This window comes from Prionailurus viverrinus, chromosome A3 (genome assembly GCF_022837055.1).
Source record: "Prionailurus viverrinus isolate Anna chromosome A3, UM_Priviv_1.0, whole genome shotgun sequence".
In the NCBI taxonomy this organism is placed as follows: Eukaryota; Metazoa; Chordata; class Mammalia; order Carnivora; family Felidae; genus Prionailurus; species Prionailurus viverrinus.
In genome coordinates this window covers 60,699,723-60,714,941 of record NC_062563.1, presented here as the reverse complement: position 1 = coordinate 60,714,941, position 15,219 = coordinate 60,699,723, and the positions used below count along the sequence as shown (strand labels likewise).

Sequence of the window (15,219 nt, the reverse complement as noted above, 5' to 3'; positions counted from 1 at the left end):
CAGTGAAGAGAGACATGCATCAGTATAATAAAACAGAGAATCCAGAAACAGACCCAGATACGTCCAACTAATTTTTGATAAAAGTGTGAAAGTAATCTAATGGAGGAAAGATAATATTTCAACAAGCAGAACTAGAGCAATGGGATACCCATAGGCCACCAAAAAAATAAGTAAAAATTAACTCAAAATGAATCATGAACTTAAAACATAAAACTATGAAAATTTTTAGAAGAAAACAGGTGAAAATCTTTGGGATCTAGTATTAAGCAAAGACTTTTGAATTGAAAACACAATCCATAAACGTAAAGATCCATAAACTCAACCTTATGAAAATTAAAAACTTTGCTCTGCAAAAGACCATGTGAAAAGGATGAAAGACAAGCTACAGACTAAGAGAAATATCTGCAAACCACACATCTGACAAAGGAGTAGTATCTGGAATATATAAAGAACTCTCAAAACTGAAGAGAATATAAAACAAATTAGAAAATGAACAAAGATGTGTACAGAGTTTCACTGTCAAGGACATACAGATGGCAAACAGACGCATTAAAGGTGTTCACGATCAGTCATCAGGCAAATACAAATTAAAAGCACAATGAGACACCACTACACATATTAGAATGCGTAAATTAATTTAAAAAACAAAAACAAAAAACCAAATTGTCTTTACAAAATGCTGGTGAGGATGCAGAGCAATTGCAACACAAATAAAAACCACAATGAGATAGCAGGACACACCTATTAAAATGCTTAAAAAACACTAAATGCTAACAAGAATGCAGAGAAATGGGTCACTCATAAATTGCTAGTGGGAATATAAAATAAAATAGCACAGCCACTGAGAAACCATTTGGCAATTTCTTTAAAAAACTAAACAGGCAACTACTGTATGTATGACTTAGCAACAGCTCTCTTATGTTCACACAAAATCTGTACACATATGTTCAGAGCCAAAACCAGAAAATAATCCAGATGTTAAATTATTTTTAATGTTTATTTTTGAGAAAGAGAGAGAGAGGAAGAGACAGACAGAGCCTGAGCAGGGGAGGGGCAGAGAGAGAGGGAGACACAGAATCTGAAGTAGGTCCCAGCCTCCGAGCTTTCAGCACAGAGCCCGACGCCTGGTTTAAACTCAAGAGCGGCGAGCTCATGACTTTAGCTGAAATGAGACACCTAACTGAATGAGCCACCCAGGCGCCCCAATAATCCAGATGTTCTTAAACAGGTAAATGTTTAACAAACTGTAGAACACCCATATAATGGAATACAACTCAACAATAAAAGGGAAAAAACTACTGATATATACAATGTATATGATCACTAGAATATTATCTTAATTTTAAAAGCTAATACTAAAAGGTTGTATACAGTATACTTTTATGTAACATTCTTGAAATAAAAAAAGTACAGAAATGGAGACTCGGTTAGTAGTTAAAAGGACTAAAACGAGGCTGAGAGCCTTTTGTCTAAAAAAGGGCAGCATGAAGAATCTTTGTCGTGTGGAAACATTCTCTATCTTGAATGTATCAATGGCAATTTCCTGGTTGATATTGTACTATGGTTTACAAGATATTACCATTGAGATAAACTGGGCAAATGGTTCATAGTATCTCTGTAGTATTTCTTATAATGGCATGTAAATTTACAATTACCTCAAAAAAATTTTTAATTAAAAAAACAAAAATAAAAACAAAAACAAAAACAGGATGGAAGGTGAAGAAGTTAACCTTGGCAGGGAAAGCATCCTTTTTTGGGAAAAAAAGAGAATGGGTTGACAGAAGCACAATAGCCAAAAGATGTACAATCTTTTCTTTAATCTCAAATTCAACAGTAATTGGTTTGCAAAGGATGGGAGTCAACAGAGAGAAGTTCAGGTGGCACACCTGGGAGCTTTAAAGGAGTCAGGAAAACTTGGAATGTTGGGTGCCTGCATGGCTCAAGCGTCCGACTCTTGGTTTCAGCTCAGGTCATGATCTCATGGTTCGTGAGTTTGAGCCTCATGTCGGGCTCTGCATGGGCAATGCAGAGCCTGCTTAAGAATTCTCTGCATCTCTCTCTCTCTTTCTCCCTCTCTCTGCCCCTCCCCTGCTTGCTCTCTATCTCTCTCTCAAATAAACATTAAAGAAAAAGAAAACCTGGAATGTTAGTCTATGGGGAGCATGATTAAGAATCAATAATACAGCATTTCCTACTTCTCTTACTGCAGCTAAAGCACTAACTGACTATACTGCTAATTCATTACACAGAGGCTGTTGATTCTTTTATCTACAGAGTATTCACTAAAACTGAAAATATTTCTAAAAAAATTGTATCATCACAACTTGCAAGTCCCTATGAAATTCAACATAATGGAATTTTACTTGTAGAATTATAATAATGTTATCCAAACAACAGTAAAAACTATTATCCCTATCCTAAAGAAAAGGATAGGGAAAAATAATTAAAAGGATAGGGATAAAACCGGGTCCAAATAAAATGAGTCCAAAGAGAAAATGTCTTATGGTCACACAAAAATTGGTAACAAAAATAGAATCAGAATTCCCGATTCTCAACCATGGGAGTGATCACTATAGCTTTTATTTTCTCCCTCACACAAAGGATCTCTTTCTTAATAATGAATAAGGGTACCCTCGTAAACTGGGGACTTCTGTAACTGGCTAATGTAACAGGCGATGTTTCTTCTTTTTTTAAAAAACATTTTTAATCTTTATAATGCATCTCAGGAAAGTCAGTGGAACCTGAATGTTCCAGGATACTTAAGCAGAAAAGTTGCATGTTGTGAACTTTCCCAGAGCTGCACCAGCATTCATTGTGAGGTAACATTCTTAGACTAAAGATGCCTGATAAAACTCAACCAGGAAAACGTTTTCAGTTAATTAAAACTTAATTTTAATTCAATAAATATTTCCTGAGTGGTTAACGCCCAGACACCAGGATACAACAGTAATGAAAATGTGAAAGTGTTTCTCTTGCTCTTACCCAGTAAACAGACAACTAAAGAAAGATCCAATAAATGCTAACAAGCCATAGTCCCAAAGGAGCAGAAGTCACCTATCCCAGTAGGAAGACAATCAGACAAGTTAGAGGAAGTGATTTATAAAGAGACCTTAAAGATAAGTAACACCCCGCTGAGAAGCAAAGAGAGAGACATATAACAGAATGACACAAATATTTATAGCCATTCACTTAAAAAAAAAAAATAAAGTGATCTTAAGAGAGGAATTCTCAAGAGATGAAAACTTTAGTAATAAAAGCTGACAGCCAACAGACAAGTGATAACTGACTTTACAGACCAGAGAAAGAGAAAAACCTAAGCTGGCTATGCGGAAGCACACAGGAGTCTGTTTGGTGCCAGTGAAAGCAAGAGAAACTCATGAAAAAGAGGCACTGGGTATCTCCAAAAGTGGTCATGTGGATAGGTTCTGAAACAAGAAGTTTATGGTTTAAATTTTGTTTAAGAGACAAATTAGAATTCCAGATGTCCTCTCCCACCCAAAAAGAAAAAACTAGCTTGTCCCTTCCAGGGAGTAGACTCAATAACAAAAGGAATACAGGAGGGGAGAAGTGGATATAGGGGATGAAAAAAAAAGAACAAGATTAAATGAAATTCTGTTTTCTAAATTGTGAGAACTGTGGCCTCTTTCTTCTCCAAGCTAGGTTTATATACCCTTCTCTAAGCAAAATTCTGGGAAATCTAACACACACACCACACCCTCCTCCCCCATCAGCTCAAAAGGATCTATGCAAATCCACCGATGAAATGGCCCTACCAGATGCCACTATACTGAAGCTCACAGGGTACATGTCCCACACAGGTGTGATGAGCTTCCAATCAGGTGGTTAAGAAAGAAGACTATTTTTAACCTCATTTGGCTTTTTCAAACTTGATAAAAATTAAAATAAAAAACACAATGGCAGGCATAGGTGGGATGAAAAGGAAATGTCCAAGACAATAAGCAGAGGATTTTATCATTTTTACATACAAGATAACTAAAAACAGAATTTAAAGCAAATCACACTCAATCTTAATGAAAGTACATGCCTAAACAGGATACCTAAAAAAGTAAAAAGTACTCAACCTGTATATCCATTAACATAAATGGCAACTCCACTAAAAATCGTAGATGAAGTTCCATCCTTTTGTAGAGCAGCATCTGACCGAAACTGTTCCTCCAATTTCTGGACCTTGGCAGCCATATACCCACCCTGGAATTAAAAAAAAAAAAAAAAGTAAACCAATTACAAAGGTTGTATTTTCTACACGCCCCCCCCCCCCCAATTTTAACAGAAATTTACATTAAAAAGAAAAGGACCTTATTCTATGCTAGTGACCAAGGTATAATGACATAGGATATAATTATAAATATTCACCATAAGGCAAGGCAATAAAACAGGTTTTTCTATCAACTCAATTCTTAATTATTTTATCACATTCTTATAACAGTTACTTTAAAAGTGGGAAAAGGTAAGACAAGAATAATGAATTTAATGCTACAAAATATTGTTCTTATCTACAAAATCAAGCAGAAGTTACACAGAAGTTTAAACCAATTAAAAATTTGACAAGTGGTCAGTAAGAGTGTATTTTCAATTGGTTTCCACTATCTTCTGAATACAGGAAACTTAGAATTAGTAATTTAAAGCAAAATGAAAAAGTTCAACAAACGAGTACAGCTCTCCATACATGTAGATAATACAATAAATGATTCAGTGGCCAAATTCTGATCTAATCAATCTACTTGACAGCAGTAATAATTTTCATTAGAGAACATCAACCTCGGAAAGAACATAAAAACATTATTTTTGCTAAAGACCTATACAAATCTATGAACTTAGCTATACTTTTCCTGAACATTAAACTTAATTATGTGATAATTAAGCTTAATTATGTGAATTATCGATTGTTTTTTGATTTTACTTTACTGATAAAGAACTGTCCATTAAATCTTTAAAATACAGTCATAGAAATCTTGAAAGTAGTACTTATTTCCTCCAAAATGGAAATTATTTTGCTGGTTTTGATTATTCAGATATTACATGCTCATTGTGGAAAAAAAATTTTTTTTTTCAGAAAATATAAAGAAAATGTAAATTAGGTATAATCCCATTCACTGTTAACATTCTAGGATCTATTTTTAAATTTATTACTATGTCTCAGAATATGCACATTTTACATAAACAGGATCACAGAGAATAATCCTTTATAAAACACAATTTTAGTCAAGGCCATCTCGAGTTAAGAAATAAAAAGCTAAATAATGGCTGAACAGTGTTCTACTGCATAGTGATAATTAACTTGACCAATCCTCTACTACAGTATATCTGGTATTTTCCTGTTTTTCAGTATTACTAGCAATGCTGCAATAAAATTATCACAAATAAATATTTGTACACCAGAACATTTATTTCCTCAGGATAAAGTAAAGTTCGTGTGTTAAAAAGTTTAAACAAGCTTTCAATACATTGTGAAAACTCAGAAGAGGTGGTATCTAGAGTGATTTACAATTTTAAAAAATGCCTTAAACCACACTCCAACCTACAAGAACAAAAAATACCTAGACAATTAAATATAATTATTTTTATTCTTTTAAAACACACCCATTTTTCCCAGGCATCATTTTCAGCTCGCCTCCTCCCTCCACCTCGTCTCATGGTGGAGCGTCTGTATTAAGGGGGGAAAAAAAAAACTGTCAATTTTATAACATAATACTAATTGACATTTTATTTCAAGTCAAGAAAAATGACAATTTAAAATAAACTCAAATATTCAATTTGTGAAAGTTAAAACTTTTCCCAAAGCATAACATTCTCTTGCTTCACAAGTGAGATTTGTACCTAAAACACCCTTCTATAGAGAAATATTATGTTTCGATTATAACTATTATAAATTTTTTATAGCAAAAACATTTATGCATTCCTATGCACCAAACCTAATACACACTTGCGTAAAACATCACCACATTAGACTAACATGGCCATGCTTGTTAACATTAGTATTAACAGAACCCAAGAAAACATTTTCCTTCATGAATTGTCCTCTAATATGGCTCTTAAACTGGCTTTACTATTACATACTAGACACTTAAGAGTACAGTTATAGTGTAATTCATCTATTATGCAAAAACTCCTAAAAGAAGTCAATTAAAACAGCACATCTTAAGGGAGATAATGTAGAAGGATTATCACTTATCACAAACTATTAAACTGGCATTCTCCTTAAGGCTACACTTGACCCACTATGCTGTTAAACCACCCAAAAGACCAAATAATGGCTTATCTCAAGTGTTAGGTGCCTTAGTAGCTAGCAAGGTTATCAAATGGTTCAGAAGTCAAAGCAGGCACTAAATGAAACTCCTTATAAAACTCGTCTAGCTATACGGCTACATCTTGAGACCCGACTGCATTATCCTTCACAAAACTAACTCGCCCTCTATTTAGGTTATTTTTTTTCTACTACATAAGTTAATATCAATTAATATGTTACAGAAGAAGCTCTGTACATTATCCAAGTCAAATTAGCTGTGATATGGTTTATAAGAATTTGTTACTGGTGAAACCTTAAAATATGACACTTTAGACACACACACATAAGCATTTTCTTTCAAATATTTCTATACTTGATATATTGTGCAATGTATAGTTTTTCCTTGCTGACATTTATATTATGAATGTTTACTGTCAGGTTTTAAAAGGGGCCTAAAAGATATGTAGAGACCTTCTCTTAAAAAGGTAAGTCCATGGGGCGCCTGGGTGGCGCAGTCGGTTAAGCATCCGACTTCGGCCAGGTCACGATCTCGCGGTCCGTGAGTTCGAGCCCCGCGTCAGGCTCTGGGCTGATGGCTCAGAGCCTGGAGCCTGTTTCCGATTCTGTGTCTCCCTCTCTCTCTGCCCCTCCCCCGTTCATGCTCTCTCTCTGTCCCAAAAATAAAAATGGAAAAAAAAAAAAAAAAAAAAAAGGTAAGTCCGGGGGCGCCTGGGTGGTTCAGTCGGTTGAGTGTCCAACTTCGGCTCAGGTCATGATCTCACAATTTGTGGGTTCAAGCCCCGCATCAGGCTCTGCGCTGACCGCTTGCTAAGAGCCTGGAGCCTGCTTCAGATTCTGTGTCTCCTTCTCTCTCTGCCCCTCCCCCGCTCACGCTTTGTCTCACTCTGTTTCTCAAAAACAAATAAATGTAAATACATAAATAAATAAATAAATAATAAATAAATAAGTAAGTAAGTCCTATAGAGAGACAAGGGGCATGAGCAAAGAGCTCTGTGACCAAGAGGCAACGTAATTAATACAGATTAGGGGATGTGGATGCTGGCAGAGAAGAGTTGGTGTTGTTTTCAGTTTGACAAAGGTAGGGGCACGGCTACCCAATGTGTTCATTATGAGTCCTAGAACTGCCATACTGCTCTGCTAAATATTTCTATTTTCAAGAGGTACACTTTGTCCAGTCCCTCAAGACTTCTCCCCTTATCTTAAAGGAGTAGGGGAAATGTGTTAACACAAACTTCGTGACTTCGTATTAACTTTGAATCTATACATCTGCTCTTAATAAGTAAAGAGTCTGGGAGTTCTGGCCCTTGTATGTTAGGAATGCTCACAAAAATTAAAGGGAACAATTAATCAGCTAAATGAAAAGTAAGTTAAAGAATATATTATTCATTTAAGATCTACTGGGTAACTACTGCAAAAGGCCAATATGAGAAATCCTAATCAGTGGTTTCATGAGGGTAGGAAAGTATGAAATAAAGTTGTAAGTTAAAAAAAATTTTTTTCAAGCTTCTTCTTCTATTTCAAAGTAATAAAGCTATCCCAGACAAATGTTTAAGCTTTGAAAAAGTAAAAGACTGAAATTAGTAATTTCTTCATTTCAACTAATTTGAGTACAGCAAACTCCTATTGATTGATTCAGGATTCAAACAGACTGAAAAAAGGGAAAAAGAAACAAGAAACATTTCATTTTATACATTCAAATTCTATTTTTGAGAAAAACCCATAACAAGTAGTTAACTAGGTTATTGGGATCAATCTTCCTGGTGAGAAAGAAGAAAACTAAACAAAACATTATTTTTTAAAAAACAAAATAATGAAAAATTACTGGGCCCAGATTTAGAAGATGACAAAGAAACCCTGCCAGCTCACCTGTCCTCCCCAGGTTGGGACAGCTTTTTCCTCTGAAAGCATGTGGCAATTATAACAGTCTGGGCAATGTTTCTGAACAAACACAGCACTAAGGGAACAACAGTTGGAATTCAAGGGTCCTCCAAGCATATACATCTCCACACTTGGGATTAGAATCCTAGGGGTAAGTAAACTGGAAGTAGACAAACCAAATTTTGCCAAAAATGTAGCCTGCCTTGGATTATTTCAACCTCTGAAAGTAAATTAGATGATCCTAAAGAACACAAATACATGGAGGTCAAATAACATGCTACTAAATAATGAAATGAGTCAACCAAGAAATCAAGGAGGAAAAATCAAAAAATACATAGACACATGAAAATGAAAACACAATGGTCCAAAATCTTTGGGATGCACCAAAAGCAGTTCTAAGAGGGAAGTTTATAACAATACAGGTCTACCTCGAGAAGCAAAAAAACTCAAACAACCTAACCTTACACCTAAAAGAGGTAGAAAAAGAAGAAAAAAACCCAAACCAGTAGAAAGAAGAAAAAATAACAATTAGAGCAGAAATAAAATAGAAACCAAAAAAACAACAGAACAGATCAATGAAACCAAGAGCTGATTCTTTGGAATCAAGTGTTTATCCAGACTCATTAAAAAAAAAAGAGGGTGCCTGGGTGACTCAGCTGGTTAAGCATTCAACTTCAGCTCAGGTCATGATCTCACAGTTTGTGAGTTCAAGCCTCATGTCAGGCAGTTCCAGGCCTGCTTCAGATCTCTTTCTCTCTCTCTCTCTCTCTCTCTCTCTCTCTCTCTGACCCTCCCCTGATCACTCTCAAAATTAAATAAACAAACATTAAAAAGAGAGGGGGGGTACTCAACAAAATTAGAAATAAAAGAGGAGAGGGGTGCATGGGTGGCTCAGTCGGTTAAGCATCTGACTTCAGCTCAGGTCACATCTCGCAGTTCGTGAGTTTAAGCCCTGTGTCAGGCTTTGTGCTGACAGCTCAGAGCCTGGAGCCTGCTTCAGATTCTGTGTCTTCTACTCTCTCTGCCCCTCCCCTACTCACACTCTCTCTCAAAAATAAATAAACATTAAAAAAATTTTTTAAGGAAAGAAAAGAGGAGAAATAACACTACAGAAATATAAAGGATAGTTAGAGAAGATTATGAAAAATTAATTATAAGCCAACAAATGGGACAACCTAGAAGAAATAGATAAATTCCTAGAAACAGTAACTTCTCAAAACTGAATCAGGAAGAAATAGGAAATGTGAACAGACCTATTGCCAGCAATGGAATTGAATCCGTATTCAAAAAACTCCCAACAAACTGAAGTCCAGGATCAGATGGCTTCACAGGTGAATTCTAGAAAACATTTAAGGACGAGTTGATACCTATTCCAAAAGCCAGAAGAGGAAGAAAAGCCTCCAAATTCATTCTGTGAGGCAGGCATTACCCTGGTAACCAAAACCAGATAAAGATACTACAAAAAAAGGGAACTACAGGTCAGTATCTCTGATAAGCAAAGATGCAAAACTTCTCAACAAAATATTAGCAAGCTGAATCCGACAATATGTTCAGAAAAATCATTAAATGTGATTCATAATGGGATTTATCCCAAGTATGCAAGGGTGGTTCAATATTCACAAATCAATCAATGTAGTACATCATATTAACAAAAAAAGGGAAAAAAATCATATGATCATTTCAACAGATGCAGAAAAAGCATCTGACAGTTACAACACCCACTCATGATAAAAATCCTCAACAAAGTAGGCTTAGAGAGAACATACCTCAACACAAAGGCCATATATGAAAAACCCACAGTTAACCTCATACTCAATGGTGAAAACCTGAGAGCTTTTCCCCTAAGATCAAGAACAAGACAAGGATGCCACTCCCACCACTTTTATTGAATATAGTACTGGAAGTCCTAACCACAGCAGTTAGGTAACAGAAAAAAATAAGAGGCATCCAAATTGGTAAAGAACAAGTAAAACTTCCATTATTTGCAAATAACATGATATTATATATGGAAAACCCTAAAGACTCCACCAAAATACTACTAGAACTGATAAATGAATACATTAGGATTGCAGGATACAAAATCAATATACAGAAATACATTGCATTTCTATATACTAATCATGGAACAAAGAGAGAAATTAGTAAAATAATTCCACTTACAATAACACCAAAAAATAAAAAAAAAAAAAAATACCTAGGAATAAACTTAACCAAGGAGGTGAAAAACCTATACTCTGAAAACTATAAAACATGAATGAAAGAAACTGAAGATGACAAAAAAAAAATGGAAAGATATTCCATGCTCATGGAAGGGAGAACCAATATTGTTAAATTTCCATACCACCCAAAGCAATCTATAGATTTAATAGAATCCCTAGTAAAATACCAACAGCGTATTTCACAGAACGACAACAAATAATCCTAAAATTTGTATGGAACCACAAGACTCTGAATAGACATAGCCATCTTGAAAAAGAAAAACTGTAGATATCACAATTCCAGATTTCAAGATACACTACACAAAGCTGTAGTAATCAAAACACTATGGTAGTGGGATAAAAACAGATACAAAGATGAAGGAACAGAAGAGAGAGCCCAGAAATAAACCCACGATTACATGGTCAATTAATCTTGGACAAAGGAAGCAAGAATGTGCAATGGGAAAAAACAATCTTTTCAACAAATAGTGTTGAGAAAAATAGCAATATGCAGAAGAATTAAACTGCACCAGTTTCTTACACCATATACAAAAATAAACTCAAAATGGATTAAAGACCTAAATGTGTGACCTCAAACCATAAAAATCCTAGAAGAGAGCACAGGCAGCAATTTTTCCAACAATGGCCATAGCTACATTTTTCTAGATAGGTCTCCGGCCTCAAGGGAAAGAAAAGCAAAAATAAACTATTGGGACTACAACAAAAATAAAAAGCTTCTGCAAAGCAAACAATCAACAAAACTAAAGACAACCTACTGAATGGAAGAAGATATTTGCAAATGACATACCTGATAAAGGATTAGTAATACCAAAAAAATCCCAAATAATCCAATTAGAAACAGGCAGAAGACATGAACAGACATTTCTCCAACCACAAACATATACACATGGCCAACAGACACATGAAGATGCATAACATCACTCATCATTAGGGAAATGTAAATCCAAACCACAATGAGGTATCAATTCACACCTGTCAGAATAACTAAAATCAAAAACACAAAAAACAACAAGTATTGGCAAGGATGTAGAGAAAAGGGATCCTTTGTGAACTGTTGGTGAGAATGCACACTGGTGCAGCCACTGTGGTAAACAGTATAGAAGTTTCTTAAAAAATTAAATGATTTTTTACAATAAATTATATGATTTTTAATCAATAAATTATATGATCCAGTAATTCCACTAGTGGGTATTTACCCAAAGAATATGAAAACACTAATTCAAAAAGATACATGTACCCCTATGTTTACTGCATTACTTAGAAGAGCCAAATTATGGAAGCAGCCCAAGTGTCCATCAACAGATGAATGGATAATGATATATATACACAACGTAATATTATTCAGCCATAAGGAAAAACGAAATTTTGCCACCTACAATAACATGAATGGAGCTAGAGTATTAAGCTAAGTGAAATAAGCTAGTCAGAGAAAGATAAATACCACATGATTTCAATTCGTATGTGGAATTTAAGAAACAAATCAAAAAGAGACAAGCCAAAAACAGACTCTGAGAACAAACTGATGGTTACCAACCAGAGGGGAGGTGGATGGGTGAAATAGGTGAAGGGGATTAAAGAGTATACTTATCATGTAATGTATAGAATTCCTGAATCACTATATTGTACACCTGAAACTAATATAACATTGTACATGAACTACACTGGAATGATAATTAAAAAAAAAAAAAAAGATGATCTGGAATGCTCTAAACCATCTGGCAGAAGCAATGTAAACCCTGTACAGGGAATGACAACATCCTAAACACATGTTTCTGAAAACCATTTTGAAAATATAAAGTCTGGCATACAAATAAAAATAACCAGGCACACAAAGTAGTAAGATCACATGAGTGAGAACCAACAGAAACGAAGTAAACAGACCTACACAGACTCGAGATACTGATTTTAATATATGAAATTTATTGTCAAATTGGTTTCCATACAACACCCAGTGCTCATCCCAAAAGATGCTCTCTTCAATACCCATCACCCACCCTCCCCTCCCTTCCACCCCCCATCAGCCCTCAGTTTGTTTCCAGATACTGATTTTAACCCAGTTAAAGATTAACTATGCTTACTATGTTCAAGGAAACAAATAAATAGCTGCCATGGGTGGGGAAAACAGATTTCATTCAAAATATTCAAAGGAGGACCAATTACATAAAGGCTGTCTTTTCAACAGAAACAATAGTGCCAGAAGACTACACTGAAAGAAAATAATTACTTAGAATTCTATACCCAGAGAAAAATTCAGTCAAGAAAGAGAACATAAAGGTATCTGGGGCAAATTAAAAACAGAAGCTAATGCCACCAGCAAACTTGTACTACAGGAAATCCTAAAAGATATCCCTCAGGTAGAAGAAAATATTAGCTTGGAAGATCAAAAATACAGGAAAAATGTAGCAAGGAAAACAATAAATATCTGGATTAATCAATGTTTAATACTGACTAAATAAAAGTGCAGTAATGACAGTCAATCTGTTATTTTTTGTAGAATATACAGCACAGTGGATCAAAGAATTATGAATAAAAGAGTAGAAGAGGAAATGTTTCTAGTACAGGCTGTGCCACTAACTGGTTTCACTAACCTCTGGTACATCTCCATTTCTCTGGGTCTCAATTACATTGCCAGGTCTTTAAGAGGTTTGGGTAGTTGACTACTAGATTTACCATAAATTGAATTTATCTGAGAACAGCAGAGGAATTCCAATTTGGGAAACTCCTGTGGTAGCAAGGTATAGGCAAGCCTGTTAAGGGTTTGGGGTGGGCTGTATTTATGGGCAAGGATTGTAAAGAGGGGGAAGCCCAGGTGGAATCCAAGCAGTAAGTTCACTGGCTTGAGGATGGGGAGAGATTTTTGGCAGACATTCATTGGTCAGGAGAGGTCTCCATCTTCTGTAAATCAGACATTTACAGCAAATCAGTGCCTCAGTTCTTAAGTTCATTCCTCTGAGGGCATGTGCCTGAGATTCTCCATTTCAAATCCTCTGGTTCCATTTTAGATTAAAATTCTTCCACAGTTCCCTTTTGTACTCCATACAAGACACACAGAAATATTTACAGAAATTAAATATAAAAATTAACATTATATCCATATACTTCAGCAACATACTTCAATTTTAGAAATTACATTGTGTAACAGTTTTGATGCTCTACATTTATTTATGCAGACCTCCTAGACTTATTCAGAAAAGACTTAAGGCAACCAGTCCTATCAAATTCATTTAAATAATATGTATAGACCAAGATGGCCTGTGACAGTGGATTGGGGTAAAAACCTAACTAAATCTGGTGTTTGCTACATACTGGGAGTGGCAATTTATCAGCCCTGTCACTGTTGTAGACTACAGTAGTATAACTCTTCTTTTGTCAGACAAAGATGCTAGATAGCTCAGTAGACAGCTGTAGATTACTTCTCATAGCATAGGTAATTATGGCATGTAAGAAATAATTCAGATGTGTATAGGAGAGACCACATTAAACTACCTATAGATCAAAGCTAATGGAATATTACTGTGTATAAAGCACCATATTATACTAAACAGTACTGAGATAAATAAAATTAGACATTTTTATATAAATTTTAAAACTTTACAATCTAAAAGGAAATGAGCACCAATTAAGGAAATACTAACTAGCCCTACAAACGAACTTAAGAGGAAGATTTCATGCAGAAGAGTAGGGAGGACAAAAAAACAAAAACAAAAACAAAAACAAAACCAGGACACAAAGAAAACTACATAACCCATATCTAAGATGCTGGCAAAGAGCAGTAACAGACCAACCTGGCATGCAGCAAAGCTCCCTGACAACCTAAACTGTAAGGTCAGTAAGAGACAGAAAGGTGACAGGTGAAGGTGACAGACAGGTGACAGGAAGCAAGTAATAAGTAGGCTTATCAGACTTCTGTTCATATGTACACAGCATCAAAGATTGTTCATACTTCACTTACTTCAGTTAGACCCACACTCCTCTCCTTTCTCATACTCAAAACATTGCAGAATGAAAATATGAACATACTATGTATATAAAATAATCAATAATCTTGCATATGATAGAAAGCCAACAAGTTCTTATTTAATAAGAAAATAAACTTCTATGTAGGAGATAAAGCAAGGTAGAAATAATAATGTCTCTAGTATAATGTACCCCAATGTATCTATATTTAAAACTGTACCTTGTATATTTAATCGTATCTGTTTTTTATTCTTTTTTTTTTTTTAAGCTTTTATTTTTAAGTAATCTCCATACTCAACGTGGGGCTCAAACTCATGACCCTGAGATCAAGAGTCACATGCTCTACTGACTGAGCCAGCCAGGCACCCCTATTTCTCTTATTTTAAAACATCTTTCCAAAGAATCACAGTCAGATTCTGTGTTTAACAGATAGAAATACGATATGCTCCCTCCCCCCAAAATGGTACACAGACCAGATTAGCAAATGATACGCACTTTTGATGTTAACAAGAACCATCCAACAGGTGGGATTAAATGTAAGTCATTTAGGGGGTTCTAAACACTACAGTGCTTTCTTTGTAGTGTGAAATCAGGAAACAACATAAAAACCTATTTGTGGAAAGTGGTATGCCATGAAGTCAGGGCTTATGTTTGTGCTAACCAGTACAGAGCTTCAAAAAGAGGCACCTATGCCTCTCAAGACATATTCAGGGGAATAGTTCTCCACTCCAGATGACTGATTTGTTTCTTCAAATAGGACTTCCCCTAGAATGGAGAACAGTAAGTCAGGACACCACAACTTGACAGAAATAACCCTCAAAAACAACACACATGCTCTGTTCTTATCTTCTCTGTTCCAAGCATCCTTCTGACTTACAACATGTCTTCTTGACTAAC

General features: G+C 35.3%; 1 protein-coding gene across 4 annotated transcripts in view; it reads right to left on the bottom strand.

Annotated features, from left to right (window-relative positions):
• The window catches only part of REV1 (REV1 DNA directed polymerase), a 91,999-nt gene that overhangs the window by 57,077 nt on the left and 19,703 nt on the right, over window positions 1-15,219 (bottom strand). For all 4 annotated transcript variants that reach the window (XR_007150653.1, XM_047851174.1, XM_047851176.1 and 1 more), the window contains 2 exons: window positions 5,602-5,665; window positions 4,083-4,209 (listed from right to left, as the gene is read on the bottom strand). Coding sequence is in view for 1 of the 4 variants with exons in the window: in XM_047851174.1 (XP_047707130.1) it covers window positions 4,083-4,209; window positions 5,602-5,655 (181 nt within the window). In the remaining 3 variants the exon portion in view is untranslated. The remainder of the gene's footprint in view (window positions 1-4,082; window positions 4,210-5,601; window positions 5,666-15,219) is intronic.